The 20,781-nt window shown below is 38.6% G+C and overlaps 2 protein-coding genes across 2 annotated transcripts; both read right to left on the reverse strand.

Moving 5' to 3' along the window:
• Positions 1–1,749: 1,749 nt before the first annotated feature.
• Positions 1,750–2,912, reverse strand: LOC137767168 (zinc finger protein 300-like; the record flags this gene model as incomplete). Its single annotated transcript, XM_068547894.1, is given in 2 exon segments — positions 1,750–2,174; positions 2,177–2,912. Coding segments are annotated over 2 exon segments (957 nt in total), but the record flags the coding sequence as incomplete, so codon positions are not given.
• LOC137767704 (putative zinc finger protein 487) lies at positions 2,840–17,475 on the reverse strand. Its single transcript, XM_068548946.1, has 4 exons — positions 17,408–17,475; positions 9,228–9,354; positions 8,860–8,955; positions 2,840–3,600 (listed from the first exon to the last, which is right to left on the reverse strand). The coding sequence occupies exons 2-4, from the start codon at positions 9,325–9,327 to the stop codon at positions 2,933–2,935; spliced, it is 864 nt and encodes a 287-aa protein (XP_068405047.1). The 5' UTR covers positions 9,328–9,354; positions 17,408–17,475; the 3' UTR covers positions 2,840–2,932.
• Between the last annotated feature and the right edge of the window lie 3,306 nt (positions 17,476–20,781).

Consider the following 20,781-nt stretch of genomic DNA (forward strand, 5'->3'; position numbering starts at 1 on the left):
TTATGGTCGAAGGTCTGTCTTCTGTAACTTCATGCTGACATACGGCACCATATCCTTAGAGTGGAAGATGTCGACGTGGGTTCTGTAGTATCTCTTTGCTGACAATTGTAGTTGCTCATTTACATATACGGGCAGAACAAGCTACAATTATTTTGATGCCCACAAAGATATAGATTATTATGAGCAACAGTGTTAATCCCATTCTCTTATGGCCAAGTTCTTGAAATTGTGCTAGCCATAGATCTAGTACTTTTTTATAAACAAGAGGCAGGGGATATGGAGGGGCCTTTGTACTTGGCAGGGGGTGGGGGTGGGGGTGGGTGCAGGGTTCTGCTCAGTTCCACCAGTGCGTGCTGCGCACCGGCAGGAGCTAGGTGAGGTTCTGGGCAAGCAGACAGTTAAGGGCCATGGCCTTGCTGGCTCCAAAAGAGGCACAGAGACCTAGACACAGGAAGGGAGAATGCATGTGTCAGTGGAGACAGATTGGAGTTATGCAGCTGTAAGCCAAGGAACACCAAGGATGGAGAGCCACCACCAGAAGCTGAGGGAAAGGCATGGAAGAGATTCTCCCCGAGAGCCTTCAGAGACTGCATGGCCCTGCTGACATCTTGATTTCAGACTTCTAGCCACCAGAACTGGAACAATTATTCCTATTATTTTAAGCCACCCAGTTCGTGGTACTTTGTTACTGCAGCCCTGTGAAACGAATATACAGACCTTCAAAAGTGGCCCTGAGACAACTGACTTTTCCATTTGCAAAAAAAAATGAAAGTAGATCACTAATTTATACCATTAAAAAAATATTCCAGACAGATTTAAAAATATAAACATTTGAAAAGCAGAACTTCAGTCTTTTGGAAGAATATCTTTGTAACCTCAGTCTAGAAAAGAATTTCTTAAACAAAGAGCAAAAAGACCTAAGAAAAGATTGTTATATTTGCATCAAAACTTAAAACTTCTATACAGTATAATATAGCATAAATAAAATTAAAAGATAAGCCACAGTCTAGGAGATATTTGTAACCTAATGTAGTCAACAAATAAATATACAAGTTATATAAACAAATCCTGGAAATGAAAGAACAGATGATCCAATTAAATACATATATATCTCCAAGCTCATGGTATTGTTGCCTATATTTCAATTATCTGAATGCTGCAGCATATGTTATTTTTCTATCTCTAAAATATAGAGACTCTTTTGAAAAACATAATTATAATACCGGAAAAACTAATAACCCCTGAATATCATGAAATATCTGTGGTCGTAGATACCACAGTCAACAGATGCCACAGCCAATGGTGGATACATAAACCTAGACATGTGATAAAATTGCACAGAACTAAATATACCTACACATAAGTGAGTACAAATAAAACTGAGAAATTCTGAACTAATTGCTGGATTATATCAATAATGTCATTATCCTGGCTGATATTTGTACTATATTTTTACAAGATGTTACCACTGGGGGAAACTGGGTACAGGGTACATGAGGTCTCTCTGTATTACTTCTTACAACTGCATCTTACAATCTACCATTATTTCAATAAAAATTTCAGTTAAAACAAAAAATTACATAGGTATTAAGTATGGGACAACTTATACATTTCATATTCATATTAAAATTATGAAATAAAAACTTTGAGTTATTAAGCAAATATATATATATACTTCCTACTACAATGCTGCATTCTAATAAGCAAACGTATCATGAAAAGTTTTTCTACATAGCATACTTACACATAGTCTGCAAAAGAAAAGGCCTCCTTTTTAAACTTTTTTTGACACTGTAACATCTTCAAAATATTAATAAAGTTATCAAATATTAATTATTTGCTACTCAATGAAATGTCACTTCTAGGCAAAAGATTTCTCATATATATTGGGTCCCCCACCTCAGCCCCAGGTTGTTTCTGCTATGCAATGAGTCCAACAAGAGGGTGAAGGTTTCAGGATGTTGACAGGGGTTTCTTCTTAGTACTGTTTCTCTGCTGTTTACTGAAATCGAGATGCTGGTGAAAGGTTCCATTACACCTGTAGTGTTTCTCCCTAGTGTGTTCTCTGATGTGTTGTGAGGAATGACTCTGATAGAAGGTTCTCCCACATTGGTTACATTCATGGGGTCTCTCCCCTGTGTGGGTTCTCTGATGTACTGTGAGGGATGACTTATGGTAGAAGTTTTCCCACACTCATTACATTTATAAGGCTTCTCTCCTGTGTGTGTTCTCTGATGTTCCCTCAGTTTCGACTTCACAGAGAAGGATTTTCCACATTTGTGACATCCATAGGTTTTCTCTCCTGTGTGAGTCCTCTGGTGATTAATGAAGTTTGGCTTCTGGGAGAAAGTTTTCCCACATTCCTTACATTCATAGGGTTTCTCCCCACTATGTATTCCCTTATGTACTGTGAGAGCTGACCTAGCACTGAAGGCTTTCTGACATTCATTACACTCATAGGGTTTCTCCCCTCTGTGTGTTCGCTGATGTACACGGGGATTTGACTTCTCACAGAAATTTTTTCCACATTCGTTACATTCATAGGGTTTCTCCCCTGTGTGTGTTCTCTGATGTACTGTGAGGCCTGACCTATACCCAAAGGTTTTCCCACATTTGGTGCACTCATAGCGTTTCTCCCCTCTGTGTATCCTCTGATGTAGAATGAGAGATGACTTATGGCTGAAGGTTTTCCCACATTCACTACATTCATAGAGTTTTTCTCTTATATCTGTTTTCTGATATGTAGGAAGCTTTGGCTTCTTGTAAAATGCAGTAGCACACTGATTAATTTTATAGACTTCTTTCCCTATATGTGTTTCTTGATGCTGAATGAAATTTGGCTTCTTGCAGAATACTTCCCAATCTTCAAAACAAACAGTTAAAGGTTTCCTCTCCTTTATAAATTCGCTGAAGGAGTGACTTCTTTCTGAAACTATTCACTTTCAATACACTCATAGTATCTCTTCCCCATGATAACTCCATGGTGCTTACTTAAAATTGACTTCTCACCAACAGACCACCTCCCACAGTCATTCAATTCATAGTGATTCTCCCTTGTATGAGTTCCCTGATGAACAGTGAATGTTGGTCTATCAGAAAAGGCTTTGACATGTTCATTACATCCATAGGGCTTCTCCCATGAGCTTCCTCTCTTATGGGTAATGAAAGTTGCCCCCTCATTGAAGGCTTTCCCACATTCATTATATTCAGAAGAAAGCGTCAGAATTTGAGTATCTTGATGCTGAAATTTGTCATTTTGACTAATGGCTTTTCCAGTTCTATCATATTCTAAAGATTTCTCTCTAGAATGAGAATTCCTGTGCTTTGTACAGAGGAGTAATTTCCCATGTGTATTAAACTCATCAAGCTGCCTTACAAAGGAGTGTCTATTACTAATGATTAATTCTGAAAGAGAATCCAAATTCATTCCATATGAGTCATATTTACCAGGTATTTTTCTTGATAAAATAGAGTTTGTATCCAGAGAAAATGTTTTTCCTAATACACTATTTCTCGCTTTAGTCGGTGTTTTGTTGTTGACAAAATCAACTTTCCACCAATGCTGGACTTCCTTTTCCTGGCTCTTCTCCATCAGGTCAACTATGCAGAAGTATAGAAATGAAAATAATTTACCATAGTTTATACATGTTAATATATTTCTTATGAAGAGAAGACATATTCATATGTCTTATTCTAGCCCAGTCATTTGCTATGAAAGTAATCTCAAGGGCATACTCCCTCGCTCCTCTAGGTTTGAAAAATAAATAAATAACTTGCAGTAGTGAAAAATGGGGAATCTGGCAACAAAACGCAATACTTTGACACTTCAAAAATGTTTATTGTGGTGATCATTTTGCAATATATACAAATATCAACTCATTACATTGTACACCTGACACTAAAATGTTGTATGCCAATTATACCTCAATTTTTTTTAAATGTGACATTCAAAAATAGAGAATTTGAAATAAATACAAACAATAAATTTAAAATTTTGAATGACTGCTTAATCTTGGGGTGGGGAACTGCACAGGTAATAGAATCAGCCCAACAACTCAACAAATATTAAGTAGAATCACAAGGAAAATTAATAGACAATGACAGTAAGGGGAGATATCAAAGGAACAATTAGACTTGGAACAATTAAATCAGGGCCTAGTCGTTATCGAAGGAAGAGCCTCACTAATATACATGCTTACAACCTCATCCTCCTCTTTTCTATTCCACATAATACCACCAAATTAAATTTCAGAAAGTACTCATTTTCATTAGAGTTAAAAGGAAAACTGTATTGCCTAGGCTACATTTGCATTCTCATGGGGATTCACAATGAATAGTAGTGCCTAAATGAAGTATACATTTAGGCTATTCTTACAACAGGATCAGAGGCACATCTTTATTCATCTAGCATATCATCACCTAAAACTTACAGTCTGGGGACTTCCCTGGTGGCGTAGTGGGTAAGAATCTGCCCGCCAATGCAGGGGACACACGTTTGAGCCCTGGTCCAGGAAGATCCCACATGCTGCGGAGCAACTAAGCCCGTGTGCCACAACTACTGAGCCTATGCTCTAGAGCCTGCAAGCCACAACTACTGAAGCCTGCGTGCCACAACTACTGAAGCCCACACGCCTAGAGCCTGTGCTCCGCAACAAGAGAAGCCACCACAATGAGAAGGCTGTGTGCTGCAACGAAGAGTAGCCCCCACTCGCCGCACCGAGAGAAAGCCCGCGTGCAGCAACGAAGACCCAACGCAGCCAAAAATAAATTAAATAAATAAATAAAATTTATTTGAAAAAAAACAAAACTTACAGTTAGAGTTTCACTTATACAATCAATTATCCACTGTTATTAGAGTCTAGAGTGCTTCTCCCTATCTCTTTACACTCATCTTCTGATTTGTCTAATAATTATGGAAAGTCTTATGTCAATTTTCTGCCCTTTGCAATTAAAGATAGAAAATAAAAATTCTAAATTCTCAACTATATTCAATGAAAGCTAAAGAAAGAAAGAAACAACAAATAAGGGGGACTTCCCTGGCGGCGCAGCGGTTAAGAATCCACCTGCCAATGCAGGGGACACGGGTTTGATCCCTCGTCCAGGAAGATCCCACGTGCCACGGAGCAGCTAAGCCCGTGCGCCACAACTACTGAGCCTGCACTCTCTAGAGCCTGTGAGCCACAACTACTGAGCCCACGAGCCACAACTACTGAAGCCTGCATGCCTAGAGCCTGTGCTCTGCAACAAGAGAAGCCCACGCACCGCAATCAAGAGTAGCCCCTGCTAGCTGCGACTAGAGAAAGCCCACATGAAGCAGCGAAGACCCAACACAGCCAAAAAAATAAATAAATAAAAAATTTAAAAGAAAAGAAACAACAAATAAGGTCTCCAGACTTCTTTCATCCCTTCATTACAGTTGATGCAACACTTCAGAGAACTCAATAAGAAAACTGAAGGATGATATAATGGTGAGGATTTACTTCACTATTGCATTATCCTTCCAAGAAATTCCATCATCTATTTTCTTATATTTTAGTGTATTTTAGCACTATTGGACATAACTGATGAGTAATGTTGGAATAATTGCTAGGGGGATGAAGTAGCAAAACATTTCAAAATACATTAAAATAAGATCACAACAATCCCATATTTCTTAGATTTATAAATGGGACCAAGTCACCCATGTGGAAACTGCAAGATAAAATAAGTTTTATTCCATTTAAAAATATAAGTAAATTTTCTCTTTGTTCATTCAAGTTAAAATTATATTTTAATTTATAAGAAATTATGAAATTCATAAAACAACAACCCTTGCAAATAATTAGAACTGCTTCAAACAGAAATTCAAAAACAAAAATTGGGTGGCGCAGTGGTTAAGAATCTGCCTGCCAATGCAGGGGACACGGGTTCGAGCCCTGGTCTGGGAAGATCCCACATGTCGCGGAGCAGCTGGGCCCGTGACCCACAATTACTGAGCCTGCGCGTCTGGAGCCTGTGCTCCGCAACAAGAGAGGCCGCGATAGTGAGAGGCCCGCGCACCGCGATGAAGAGTGGCCCTCACTTGCCACAACTAGAGAAAGCCCTCGCACAGAAATGAAGACCCAGCACAGCCATAAATCAATCAATCAATGAATAAATAAAATTTTAAAAAAACAAAAAAACAAAAATTGGGTACACTGGATCCCTGATGGTATACCAAGGGTTAATATTCTATTTTGCTTAATATTTGAAGTATATCACTATTCCTTTCTACATTCCAATAATGGAATATAGCCTATTATTTCTTTTTATATTTCATATGTACTTTTCAAACACCATATACCTATATTTGTAAAAAATCCAAATTGACAATATCTGTCTTTTAACAAGAGGGTTTAGTCCTTTTGAATGTATTGTAATTACTAAAATATCTAGGATGGTTTCCTTCATTTCACTTACAGTTTCCACTTATTCTAATTTTTACTTGCTTTTCCCCTCTCTTTCATTGTTCTTTTTTGGTCTGATCTAATATATATATTTTTTTCTTTTCTATTTTCTTCCCTTCAGAAGTTTAGAAGTTATACATTACTTTCTTCTAGCATTTACTCATTAAATTTTACCATTCATATTTAACTCAACAACACTTCTAAAAAATAAAAGGATTTTAGAACACCAGTCTGGTCAACTGATAAATTATTTACATGCTATTGTTTTTCAATATTTTATTTTTGTTGTTTTTATACTCAACAGAATAAACATTGCTACTACAGATCTTCCTTGCCTTACAATGAGGTTATGTCCCCATAAACCTATTGTAACTTGGCAATATCAAAAGTCGAAAATGCATATAATACCCCTAATCTACTGAACATCATAGCTTAGAATAGCCTATCTTAAACGTGCCCAGAACACTTACATTAGCCTAGAGTTGGGCAAAATCATCTAACGCAAAGCCTATTTTATAATAGTGTTGAATATCTCATGCAGTTCACTGAATACTGTACTAACAGTTGTATGGGTACAGGATGGTTGTAAGGTTGTTTACCCTCGTGGTCATGTGGCTGACTGGGAGCTACGGCTCACTGCCGCTACCCAGCATCACAAGAGAGTATCCTACCACACATCGCTGGCCCAGGGAAAAGATCAAAATTCAAAGTACAATTTCCAGTGAATGGGTATTGCTTTTGCACCAGTGAAGTCAAAAAATGAGTTGAATCACTGTAATTTGGGGATCATCTGTATTTTTTACAGATAATATTTGTATAAACTTACCCATATCTTTACTTGTTTCCTCCCAGAACTGCTTCTCCTCAAGTTCCCCTGTCTGAGTTAAAGGTACTACCAGGTGTCTAGTGCCTCAGGAAAAAAAACCTTTCAGTTTTTCTCTTGATTATTCTTTTTCTTGTACCCATAATCCAATCTAACAGGAAATCCTGTTTTGGCTACAACTTCAAAATACATCAAGAACCCAATCATGTCACTTTACTTTCTATTTCCAAGCCGGTATAAGGCACCACAATCCCTCACATGGAGAACTGCTAACTGCTCTCCTTGACTTTACTTGTCCCTCCTCCCCACCCCCTCTGTCAACATTTCCACTGTAGAGCAGCCAGGGGTATACATGAAGCAAATCAGAACATGTGCTCCTTTGCTCAAAACCTTCCAATGACTCCAACTCAATTAGAATTAAGGAGCTTTCGGGACTTGCCTAGTGGTCCAGTGGTAAAGAATCCACCTTCCAATGCAGGGGATGCGGGTTCAATCCCTGGTCAGGGAACTAAGATCCCACATGCCGCGGGGCAACATGCCACAACGTGCCCGCGTGCCACAACTACTGAGCTCATGCGCCTCAACTAGAGCCTGCGTGCTGCAAACTACAGAGCCCATGCACTCTGGAACCTGCACGCCACAACTACAGAGCCCACGCGTCCTGGAGCCTGCAAGCCACAACTAGAGAAGAGAAAACCTGCTGCCACAACAAGAGAGAGGCCTGTGCACAACAACAAAGAGCCCACACACCACAATGAAAGATCCCACGCGCCTCAACAAAGATCCTGAGTGCCACAACTAAGACCTGATGCAGCAAAAAATAAATTAAATAAATAAATAATTAATTAATAAATCTTAAAAAAAAGAAGAATTAAGGAGCTTTCGATAGCCAGTAAAGCCAAATAACCTGGCACCAACTACCTCTCTGACATCATCTCTAACTCTCTGATCTCTATTCATCCTGGCAAACGCTATCCTGTTCTGCAGACACTAAACACTCCGGCCTCAAGTTCATGGCACAGGGTATACCATCTGGCTGGAATATTCAAAATCCACTGGCCCCCTCCATTCAGATCTGTGTTATAATAACACAGATATATATTATTATTAATAACACAGATATAATTATATATTATAATTATAACATTGACCTTAAAGAGGCTCTTTCCTGATCACTTTCATAAACAGCACCACATTTCATTCTCTTTTGCCACTAAAATGCAGTCATTATATTGTTAGCAGTTGCAACCCCAGCACACAGACAAACCTGGCATATGGTAGATGTCAAATTAATACTTAGTGAATTAATACATAATATATGATTAAAAGACGACAAATGAAATTGATGTAGAAAGAATAACAAATATCTAAAATGAGAGAGGCAAGGATTGGATTTTTGGAAGAAAACCCAAAAAGAAACCATTTAGCTCTTATCCGCCAGGGTGATATATGCATCTGAGGCATGAAGGCCAATTATTCTTGGTCACTTCCAAAGTTCTATTAACTCTAAAAAAAATTTCCTAAAAAATCTCAAACATGCCAACATCTGAACTAACTCCCTGGGATCCAGTTTCTCCCAGGTTACAGTAACGTCTATGTTCACTAACTCACCTGGGTGGCTCTGACTTTGGGACTCTTCCTCTAACATCCATGGCTCTTCTCCTTGCTCCAATTTGAAAATCACCTCTGGTTTGGTAACACAATACCCTGTGAATGGAAAATGACACAGGACTTGGACCAGGTGCCCTGAGGTTCAGGACCTTTAAAGGAGGACAAAGTTAGCCTGCATGAAAATAAATCCACTGGAACATTTCACTGGGGAAGAGAACATAAGTGTTCTTTGTAGTGCCCGAAAGGGATCACCTTTGACTCCTGAATTTCAAATCTATAAATTATTAATCTCTACAAAGAAACCACCTATATCAGCAGCTAAAAAGGAAACAAATATTGTTTGGAGTTACAAATTATACAATCCCTACCCACTGAGATGAGGTGGCTATAGTTCTCCAGCATCACGTCCCTGTACAGGGTCCTCTGAGCAGGGTCCAGGTGCTGCCACTCCTCTTGGGTGAAGCCCATAGTCACATCCTCAAATGACACTGGCCCCTGAAACAGCACATCTGTGTTCAATCTACAGTGACCAGAACTGGAGAGCATGCAATATGTTGGGGATCTAACACCTGGTCATGTTCACAATTAATAGTTGAAGAGAAAACGCAATGTAGGATCCCTTCTGTCAGTACTATATGTTGTGGGAAAATGAGGAATCATGGTATAAGGACTTGCCAGTGTATTAATTTCTTAATTCATACAAAAAGTATAGGAGTTCCTGCCAGTGTTCCAGGAACTGTCCCAATTTCTGGGAATACAAAGAAAAATAAAAGATTAATCCTGCTCTCAAGGAGTTTATAATCAGGTCAGAAAACATATTTAAACATAAATATCTGCAACAAATTTTATAGAAGCAATGCTAAAAAGTCTCTGAAAGGTAAATGGGTAGTTGCAAAGGGGGAAGAAACGTTAAGTTCTATTTTGTATTATCAGGTTGAGTTTTATTGAGGAGTAAAGTATTAAGTCTTGACACATGAATCACACATTCTTTATAAATATGGGCCAACGACATAAAAAAGGCATGGAAGCATTAAAAAATACTTGATAAGTTAATGGAACTATACAGTAGGAGAAAAGGGTTTGAGATGTATTAAGATAAAGCCTCACAGACATAATTAAGAGCAAGATTATAAGCAAGATTACAAGTAATTGTGGATATGTCCTCCAGCCTAAGGGTTTCAAAACATTTGATCATTTATCCCTTAATTAAAGTTTGAGCACTCATCCAGCATGGCTATTTATATCTTTATATGTACATGAAATCTCATTCTTATTTTTAAAACACAAATATGTGAACATCGATACGCTAATAATTCCTTCCCACATTCCAATAGCTTTTCTTGGGTACTCCCTGGGGCAGTGTTCTCAAAGTGTGGTCCATAAGTCAACAACATCAGCATCAGCTGGGAACTTGTTAGAAATGCAAAATTCTCGAGCCCCATTCCAGCCCCTATCCAGACACTTGGATAGCCAGTGTCCAAGATGGTCATCACCTCCTCCCCCAGTGCCCTTGTACAATCCTCTCCCACATTAAATAGGGCTGATCTTTGTAACCAATAGAATGTTGCAGAAATAACAGAGTATGACCAATGAGGCCAAGTCACAGAAGAACACTGGTGCTTCCACTTTGTTCCTTCATGGATCACTTTCTCTGGGTAAAGCCAGCTGCCATCTCATGAGGACACTCAAGCAGCCCTATGGAGAAGTCTGCATGGGGAGGAAATGAGGCCTCCTGCCAAACATCAATACTAATTTGCTAGCCATGTGAGTGAGCCATCACAGAAGCAAATCCTCCAGCCCCATTCAAGCCTTCAGATGGCTGCAGCCTCATGAGACCCCTACATGAGGCAATAAATGTTTCTTGTTGCCTTTAAGCTGATAAATATTGGGGTGCTTTCTTATGCAGCACTAGATTAAGGCATCTACAGAAACAGATACTCCGGGCATGGGACTTAGTGAACAGTGTTTTAATAAGCCCTCCAGGTATGAGACACCAAAGCTGAAAAACTAGTGATCTAGGGAAGTCAAAAACAAGGACACTAAAGGAATTTGAAGGCTCTGGTGCCTACAGCTACAACAAACATTAAACACAGCCCAACTCCTAGCCAGAGTAACACAAATCCTCACACTAAAAATTTATTTACCTTAGTTCTATTACCAGATACAGGTCCAGCTCTCAAAAAACAATTGCAAGACATACCAAAAAGTAATAAAAAACACACGGAGAAGAGACAAAGTAATAATCAGAACCAGACTCAGATACAACACAAATGTTGGAATTATCAGACAGGGAGTTTAAAATAACTATAATTAACATGTTAAAGAGTTGAATGGAAAAAATTAGACAACATTCAACTATAAATGAGTCATATAAGCAGAAAAATAGAAATTCTAGAAAAAAATCAAAAGTAAATGCTCAAAGTCAAAACCATAGTAATAGAAACGAGGAATGCCTCTGATGGACTCATCATACAACAAGCCAAGGAAAGAACCAGTGAACTTGAAAAGAGGTCAACAAAAACTTCACAGACTGAAATGTGAAAAGAAAAAGAATGAAAAAAACAGAACATCCAAGAACTGTGGCACAACATTAAAAGGCATAATATATGCATAATTAGAATACCAGAAGAAGAAGGAACAGAGCAGAAGAAATATCTGAAGTAGTAATAACCAAACATTCCAAAATTAATGACAAATCCAGGAAACTCAGAGAATACCAAGCAAGATAAATGCCCCCAAAACCACATCTCATCCTGTCATACTCAAACTGCAGAAAACCAAATACAAAAGATCTTGAAAAAAGCAAAGAAGGGGTGTGGGTGGTGTTGCGCCCCAGGGGTTGGTGGAATGTGAACCTTACCTACAAAGGAACAATGATAAGAATTACAACCGACTTCTCAGAATCCATGCAAGCAAGGAGAGAATGGAGTGAAATATCTAAAGTGTTGAAGGAAAAAAACCACCAACACAGAATTAATGAAAAGACACACTGAGGCATACATTTATATAATTCTGAATGACAAGGATAAACTCTTAAGAGCTTCTAGATGAAAGAACAGCTGACTCACAAAGTAAAGAAAAGCATCCTAGCTTCGGACTTCTCCTCTGCAGTGGTGAAAGCAAAAAGACAATGAGATTATGAGAAAAGAATTTCAATCCAGGAATATTATACATAAATAAATTGTCTTTCATATGACAGGCCCAAAACCAGATGCGTTCAAATGAGCAGGGCCTCGAGGAATAAATCACCCCTGTAATCTCTGCAGAGAAAACACTAAGGAGGTACTAATGAGCTACCAAGCAAGTCTCAAGCAAGGGGAAGGAGTGAGAAACAATAGAGCTTGTTACTGAAACATGGTTACAACTAGATGGATAATATTAACATGATTTGAAATGTATAACATAATATTAAAGAAGACCTCCTGAAACAGAAGAGACTCTCCATAAGAACAGAGCCAGTAATATACTGATAAATTATTAAAATGGAGCCTGGGTGTGGGGAGGAGTAATGGGTGGATTAAAACTTTCGAAGGTCATCTAAGAGGGGCTGGAGGAAGAGGAGTAGCAATCACTACACCATGGAGCAGCAGAAGAGCAACAAAGTAATCTGATATGCTAGTAGATATGGCTCAGTTATAATATTTAGGTGTGGGTTGGTAGCTATGAGAACTGAAAATCAGAAAACTACCAAATTAACAGAGAAGAAAAATGAAACAATGACAAATTTGAATATACCAGAAAAAGTAAAGATTCTAAAGAAGTATAATTAATAGTATAAATTATGATATATATTGCATTATGTTATACTCAAAAATAATATGTAGTAAACTAAGACAGATATATAAAACCAAATATACGAATTATCACAGAAAATGGGAATGGATATATTTCTTATGCAAGACTAACATGCCATATTAGTCTTAAAAAAAAAACCCCAAATGTTGCCATTTGTTGTTTACAAAAAATAAACCTAAAATAAAGTGATAAAGAATGGTTAAAATAAAAGGAATGTACAAACTACTACAAGAAAAAGCAAATAAAAGGGAAGCAAGCATGGTCTTATTTATATCAGATTAAGGAGAATTTGCAGTCTTAAACTTCAGTGGGGCAAAGGCAGATACCATGTAATGATAAATGGTAAAAATTAATCAAGGTTTAAGTCAAATCTGTATATATCCAAATAGATAAAAGAAAAACTGCTACAGTTACAAGATAAATTGGTTAAAGAAAACAAACCACAATCACAGTAAGAGGCAATATATCTCTATCAACAAGAAAGGACTACCAAATGGAGTTTGTTAAACTCACGTGTTCAGGTAATTACTAATGATAGTTAAAATTCAGTTATTTAGAAAAATGTCTTTCATAGAATATTTTAAATACATACTATCTCATACTCAGGACAAACCTATAACATAGATACTATTTTTCCCATTTAACAGATAAGAAAATTGAGGCAGAAAGAGGTTACCCAACTTCCCAAGGTTACCCTAAATTGGAATTAGGTCATCTGAAAATAAAGCACCACTTATAATCGTTATGTTATGCTGTGCTTTCAGAGAAAATATTGCTAAACCCTACAAATCAGAGGTTTTACAAGCTACTTCGTCTGATTATGACCTATAAAACCAAAAATTTAAAAACTCACTAAAAAGTCATTAACTCATAAAATAAGACATTCTCCAAATTAAAAACTTTAGATCAAAGAAAAGTAACCAACATCCAAATTACTACTGTCCTGGAAAGAAACAAAGGGGGAAATTCATTACATGAAAACTTAAGACCTAAAACTAAAGCTGTCACAGAGAAAAATTGTCTTTATTTTTTAAATAAAGACTGAAAATAATTATGAACTTTATGTTTAGCTAAAAGAAATATGAAAAATAAAAAACAGATCAAAAAAGCATGAAAAAATAAGGATAAAATCTTAAGTGAATAAAATTAAAATAAAGCCAAAATAAATGAAGAAGACTAAATTAAACCCAAAGCTTTTTTTTTTCCGTATGTCCCATACATAAAATGGGCAAAATTGGTGGGGGGGGGGGGGGGAGAAAACTAACATAAAACTTTAAGACAATTTAATTTAGCAAACAATTTTTTTGGTTGTTGTGCTTAAAAATTTTTACAGGAGGGGGAGGAAATATACCAGGTATAATGTTTTTAATTCAAAAGGGGAAAAAGGTATGTTCAAAATAAAAACTGTAAAGGGATATTACTTTTTATTACAAAGCTCCTCTAATCAAAAGAAAAATACATCAGTGACAAGAAAAAGTCCCAGAATTGAGTCAAATATATGTACAGTGCCTACTTGTAAAAAAAAAAATTACACCTCACACTATATAAAAATATGTATTTGAATGAATAAGTATAAAACACAAAACAAAAGACAAGGAAGCACCCAAGTAATAACATATTAAGTCTGTTACAAAAAAGTAGAAAATCTTAGATTGGATTAAAAAGATTGAGCTACATGGTGCTTACAAAGGAGACACCTAAAACAAAACGGCACATGAAAGTTCATTCATTCATTCACTTAGCGACTTTTCAATACTTATTATGCACTTAGACTACAACAGTGAAAAACAATGATGTCCCCCTCCAGTCTTCAGGAGAGTTATATTCATTCAGGAAGGGAAAAACAGACAATAAACAACATAGTAATAATGAAACTGTAGTGTTGGATGAGAAGAAGTGTTTTGGAAGAGTGTGTTGGAGAAGTGCCTTAATACACAATACATAGTGTATTAAGGTAAGGGGGATGGGAACACTGGGGGTTAGTGTAGCAATTTTAAGGTGGAAGTTTGTGTAGAGCAAAGCAAAATGTGAGAAACCCTTGGTGTGATTGTGCTTTGCCCTGGGACAAAAAGCACCTGCTCCCAGCTGGGGATAACAAATGACAAACTGGGAAGAAGCAACTACAACTTACATCATGTTCTAAAAAATAATTTCTCTAATATAAAAGAATTAAATCTATAATTTAAAACTTTCCATAAAGAAAATCCAGGCCCTATATAAATTCACTGGTGAATTTTTACAAACCACTAAGTAATAAATAACACCAATCTTCAACAAACACTTCCAGAGAATAGACAATGAGGAAATACTTAACATGTTTCTTTGAGGCCATATACAATTGATACAAAACATGACAAAAACATTATAAAAAAGGAAAATAAAAGTCTCTCTCATGAAGAAAGACAAAAATCCTAAACAACTTATCATGAAATACATTCAAAGATGACAGAATATCAAGGCCAAGTGGGAATTTTTCCTGGAAAAATAGTCTGGTTTAACACTTGAAAATCAAAACATTAATAGAATTATATCAATCAGTATGTTAATATCAATCCATTAAAAGAATAAAGGAGAAAACCATACAATCAACTCAATAATTAAATTCAACAACATTGGATGATAAAAACTTTCAGCAAACCAGGAGAATGAAACTTTCCCAAGAACGTCTACCAAAAATGTTACAGCAAGTATCATCCTAAATGATAAAATATCAAAAAGCTTCCCTTGAGACTGGAATGAAAACAAGTACGTACTATTCTATTCCATGGTAGCTCCTAGCCACAGCAATAAAGAAAAAGAAATTAAAGTTTTAAATGGGACAAAAAGTAAGAAATATCCATATAACATAATTGTGTGGAAGGAAACTCCAAAATAATCTACAGATAAAATATTAGAGTTAATAAATGGTAAGGTCACTGAAAACAAGTTCAGTATACAAAAATTGACTATATATACTAGCAACGTCAAAATAGGGAGAAAATTTTTCAACTACCTAAGAATAAATCTAACAAAAGAAGTAAAAGATGTACACATGGAAATTATCAAACGTTCCTGAGAAAAATTAAAGGAGACCTAAGTAAATGAAGAGAAATGCCATGTTCATGAGTTGAAAATTCAAGCCAGTATTAATATAACCTAACTCCCAAATCAATCTATAGATCCAGTGCAATACCAAATTCCAGCAGATTCCCAGGGCAGGGTGTTGACAAGATGATTTTAGAGTTTATACAGAAATACAAAGGACTGGGACTTCCCTGGGGGCGCAGTGGGTAAGAGTCTGCGCTCCCAATGCCGGGGGCCTGGGTTCAATCCCTGGTCAGGGAACTAGATCCCACATGCACGCCGCAACTAAGAGTTCGCATGCCACAACTAAGGAGCCCATGTGCCACAATTAAGGAGGTGGCGAGCCGCAACTAAGGAGGCTGCCTGCTGCAACTAAGGAGCTTGCGTGCCGCAACTAAGGAGATGGCGAGCCGCAACTAAGGAGCTCGCCTGCCGCAACTAAGACCCAGCGCAACCAAATTAATTAATTAATTAATTATTTTAAAAAAAGAAATACAAAGGACTTAAAAGTAGTTACGGTAAATCTTGAAGAACAAAAGTGGACAACTTATATCCACAGATATGAATACTTTTTATAACGCTAAATAATAAGGCAGGGCAGTACTGGCATAGCGTAGACAAAGAGGCAACTGTAACAGAAATAAGAATCCAAAAAGAGATACACACATATGGTCACCTGATTTCTAACAGACACCACTGCAATTCTGTGGGGAAAGGAAGGTCTTTTCAATAAATGGTACTGTGGGAACTGACTAGCCATAGCTCAAAAAAAGATATATACATGTTTATGTATATGTATCTAATAATTCAAAATAGATCATAGACATAAATTTGAAAGCTAAAACAATTCAAATTTTTAGACGAGAATATAAGAGAATTCCTTTATGACTTTGGGATGGGCAAAAATGTTTTTAAACAGGACACAAAGCACTAACCATTAAAGAAAATATTGATAAACTGGACTTAATTAAAATTCAGAACAAGTCTCAAACTTAAAGAAGATATCTGTAGTACACATATCTGACAAAGGACTCATATCTAGAACATATAAACATCCAAGTTAATACAGCACAGAAAAACTATCAATTTTTTTAACAAACAAAACAAATACATGCTTTAAAGAAAAAGACATCAAAATGGTTAGAAAACATGAAAAGATCCTCAGCACGATCAGCAATCTGAGAAATGCAAATTACAACCACAGTGAGATACCACTACACTCACCCACCAAATACTAAAAAAGAAAAAAGAAAAAGAAAACCTCACAAACAATACCAAATGCTAACAAGGCGATGGCACAAGAGAACCTCTCACATACCACTGGCGGGAGTGTCAAGCAGTACAACTACTTTGTAAAGTCCGTTTGGCTGAATCTATCAAAGTTAAACATATGTATGTGTGCTATGAGCCATCAATTCCACTCCTAGGTTTCTATCCCTCAGATTCAAGTGCACATGTGTACAAAAGCCAGAATTGTAAACAACCCAAATATCCTTTCAGAGCACAATAGATAAACTGGTATATTCATACCATGGGGAAAAAACCAAACTACTACTTCACATGGATGACCTCAAACATAATGTTGAGTAAAAGAAGTCAGACATAACAGATTATGTATTACATGATTCTATTTGAAGTTTAAAATGAGACAAAACTAATATATGATAACAGAAGTCAAAATAATAATTACCTTTGACTGAGTCGGCAAGTAGTCTTGGAAAGAAAAGAAGCCTTCTGCGGTACAGAAAATGCCCTTTATCTCGAGCTGGGTGATAGCTATCCAGCTGCAGCGCGTGTGAAAAATTCATCAAGTTGTACCCCAAGGATTTGTGTGCACTTTATTTCAATTTCAAAAAAAGAAAGAAATATTAACAACTTGAATGTAACAAGATTTGATCACTGACTGGATGTGCGGGTAGCAGGTAAAGGACAGCACTTAGAAATAGATACTGGGTTTTTCACCCGGATGATGGGTTTGCTGGTGATAACATTTGATGGGAAATAAAGGAGAAAGTGGGGGGAGCTGTTAATAACAACTTTCCTTTTGGATTGTAGAGTTTGATGGGCCTTTAGAAGAGCTACACAGAGATGTCCAGCAGAGAGTTGGCCATTTGGGTCTAAGGTAGGGGAGAGGTCTGGGCTGGAGAGCCAGAAAAGCATCCCAGCAAATGATGCATCCCCAGACAGGAAAAGAGATCACTCAGAAAGACCAGGAGAGTGAGGACAATAGGGGACCAATAATGGACACCTTGGGAGAAGCAGTAATAAGAGGCAAGAAGAGGAAGAAGACCCCATGGAGAAAATAGAAAAGAAATAATCACAGAGGAAGAGACCAGAAACCAATCAACATTTTCTAGGAGGGACTGAACATGAGTGTCAACAGGATAGAATGCTCAATTAAGGCAAATACTATAGGATCAATGACATTTGTCATAATAAGGTCACTGGTGTCCCTTACCAGACAGATCCAACAAGTGATGCAGTTTGAAACGTAAAAGGGCACTGGGAAAGTGTGTGCCAGAAAATACAACTTTAACCTATCTGCTGCACAATCTATACATAATATTAGAGAAGATTATCTGAAGGTGACATAATCCATTCTTTCTTGCAGATATCCCTGGTTCTATGCCCGGATCAAGCGGGACCATGAGAAAGAGGTCTACAAGACCACGGTGAGCAGCCCCTGGAAACCTCAACTGACTGAGTTCTCCTTTGGCACAAAGTGTCCTGCTTCCCCTGAGGAGCAATTACAGGCAGCTGGCTGCACCCATTTCCCATAGTCACTGAAAGATTATTTACTATGATACCTACAGGAAGATTAGGAAAGGAACATCTTCTTTAGAATTCTTAATGCCTCATGAGGAATTCACATGATGATTTCTTTAAAGGCCAATGCAAATCATGTAACAAAGAACATCTGCATTTTTGCTATGACTATCAGAAAAATCAGACAAATTTGGTCAACGATAGCACAGAATAGTCTAGTAATAGCATAGAACTTGCATATATCTGCATAGTACTTCATCCTGATACTGATGTGTTCCTGCATATTATCCCTGAAGTTGACTTTCATCTATTTCTATATTTCCATTCTAATCTACTAACCCTAAAAAGTCTCATGTAAGACACTGTCAACAAAGGAGGGAAAAAATAAACAAACCACCTGAGATCTGTTCATTTTCTGTGGATCGAGGAAACACGTAGAGAACTACAAAGTTGGGCTGGAGGAAGAAAGAATAGAACACAAGAGATCTGATCTGCCTTGCATCTCCTGGATTCTCCTGCCTATAAGCTCCACACACTAGCGGGATAAAATGTCCTCCTGTAGAACATCTTTTGGTCCTGAACTACTTTGGCAGTAGTTTCTCAGTCTTTTAATAGAAACTGGGTTTGACTTAACTATGTTGGAAAATCTGACTATTGGCTAGGTTGCTACGAATGGGATGACCTGGTCATTCATCCTCTTGGGCTCAGTGGTTTTCATCTTTCATCCTAGGCAGAAACAAGTAGTCCAGGAAGCTCTTTCCTTCACTACTTCCTGTGTCTGTGAAGTCAGGATGGAGGAAGCACGCACGTCTCTCAATGTCACATGTGATAAAGGGCATAGGGTGAGGCCCCCTCAGGCACTGGAAAGAATAGAGAATCTGAAAGAAGTCAAAGGCTGTCAGGAAGGTCTGAGATAAGTTTTCTTAGTGGTAGGTAGTATTTCTTTCCCCCAGACTACGCTCTCTCAGAAGTATAATTTCCTGGGCAGACTTGCCCCTTGCCTTAGCCCAGCTCCCTCTCCTGAAACCTGGCTCACACCTCACGTTCTCACAGTCTGACGGGTGGCTTGCGGAGCACAAGGATCACATAGTGCAATCGGCTGTGCAAATCTAGGGCCTGCTCTTTCTTGGCCTTGATCTTCCTGTTCTGCAGCCCTGGTGGAAGGTCTCCACTCATATGAGCCATCTTCCAGGTGGGATTCCTCTTTACCTCACAAGATCGGCTTTGTTCCTAGGAATCAGGACCTGAACCTAAGGGACAAAATCATTTTAGTTGGAACCTATATGAGCGCCCCAAATCTTGGAACACGCTATGCCCCCAAGTCTTGGGTGGGTCCTTCAGTAAACTCAAATCAGAACCACTGAAAACACACAGGCTGGACAGTTCATACCAGCCCCAGAACTAACCATTATGAACTATGATCCCAGACCCCCGAAGAGACACCAAGAATCCCAGAAATACAAGTGCCCCATGAGAAAAGAGTCCACGTTATACTTGACAGCGATGTCCTTTGGCTCAGTGCAGGGACAGGCACAACGTTTAGGCAGAATTGTTTTTTAGGGAGGAAGCAGATGTGGATGTGCCTCCTCCGCCGGCTCTGCGGTCTTGAGGCACTCGCTAGCCACTCTGAGTCAGTTTCCGGGCCTAATACAGTGGGAGGGCGAGGACTCCCTGCCGTCCTCACCGAGTGCGCGGCGGCCTCACAACAGTGGCCGCCAACACTACAGCGGCCTCTCTGGGGACCCGCAGGCGCCGGTAAGCGCACAAAGACCAGATTCGAACAAGCCACCGCAGCAGCTGCCGCTGGCCGGGATAGGGGCCTGAACCCCGCCCCTCCCTCAAGCTCTGCCGCCTTTCGCACCGCCCAAGCCCCAACCGCGCTCCAGTGCCCGCCGCACCCCGACTGAGGCTGCGCGCGGGGCGGCGCATGCGCCAGAGCGCCTGTCGACCCTGAAGGTGTTACCCCCGACCGGCCTCGCGGCTGGAGCCCCGCCCCGGAGCTGGGGGTGGGACCTGAGCCACTTTGATCGCAGCCAGGGAGCGGGTGTGAGGCGGTTGCTGCGCTAGCCCAGACGCTAACGCGGGTGGAAGAGAAGACCAGAGAAGAGACACGCAGTGCAAACTTTGAAAACAAACCTGGTGGTAGCAGGGCTTCTCCCAGGAAGGCACAGCAGCCCAGTGCTGGTGGTGTTGGCGGTAGTAGTAATCATGATAAACTGTGATGATGCCAGCTTCTCAAAATTACTTGTGAGAAATGGAATATTGCCTGCCATGTCAGTAAACAAAGGGTGTCACAGT

Source organism: Eschrichtius robustus, chromosome 7, assembly GCF_028021215.1.
Source record: "Eschrichtius robustus isolate mEscRob2 chromosome 7, mEscRob2.pri, whole genome shotgun sequence".
In the NCBI taxonomy this organism is placed as follows: Eukaryota; Metazoa; Chordata; class Mammalia; order Artiodactyla; family Eschrichtiidae; genus Eschrichtius; species Eschrichtius robustus.

Bases quoted from the DNA above. Each gene is read 5' to 3' on its own strand.
- LOC137767704 (XM_068548946.1), bottom strand. From the start codon at position 9,327: ATGGGCTTCACCCAAGAGGAGTGGCAGCACCTGGACCCTGCTCAGAGG. The intron at 8,956-9,227 runs GTAGGGATTGTA...TTCCATTCACAG, and splicing joins TAGCCACCTCATCTCAGTGG to GGTATTGTGTTACCAAACCA. The intron at 3,601-8,859 runs GTGAGTTAGTGA...ACTTCTGCATAG, and splicing joins CCAAAGTCAGAGCCACCCAG to TTGACCTGATGGAGAAGAGC.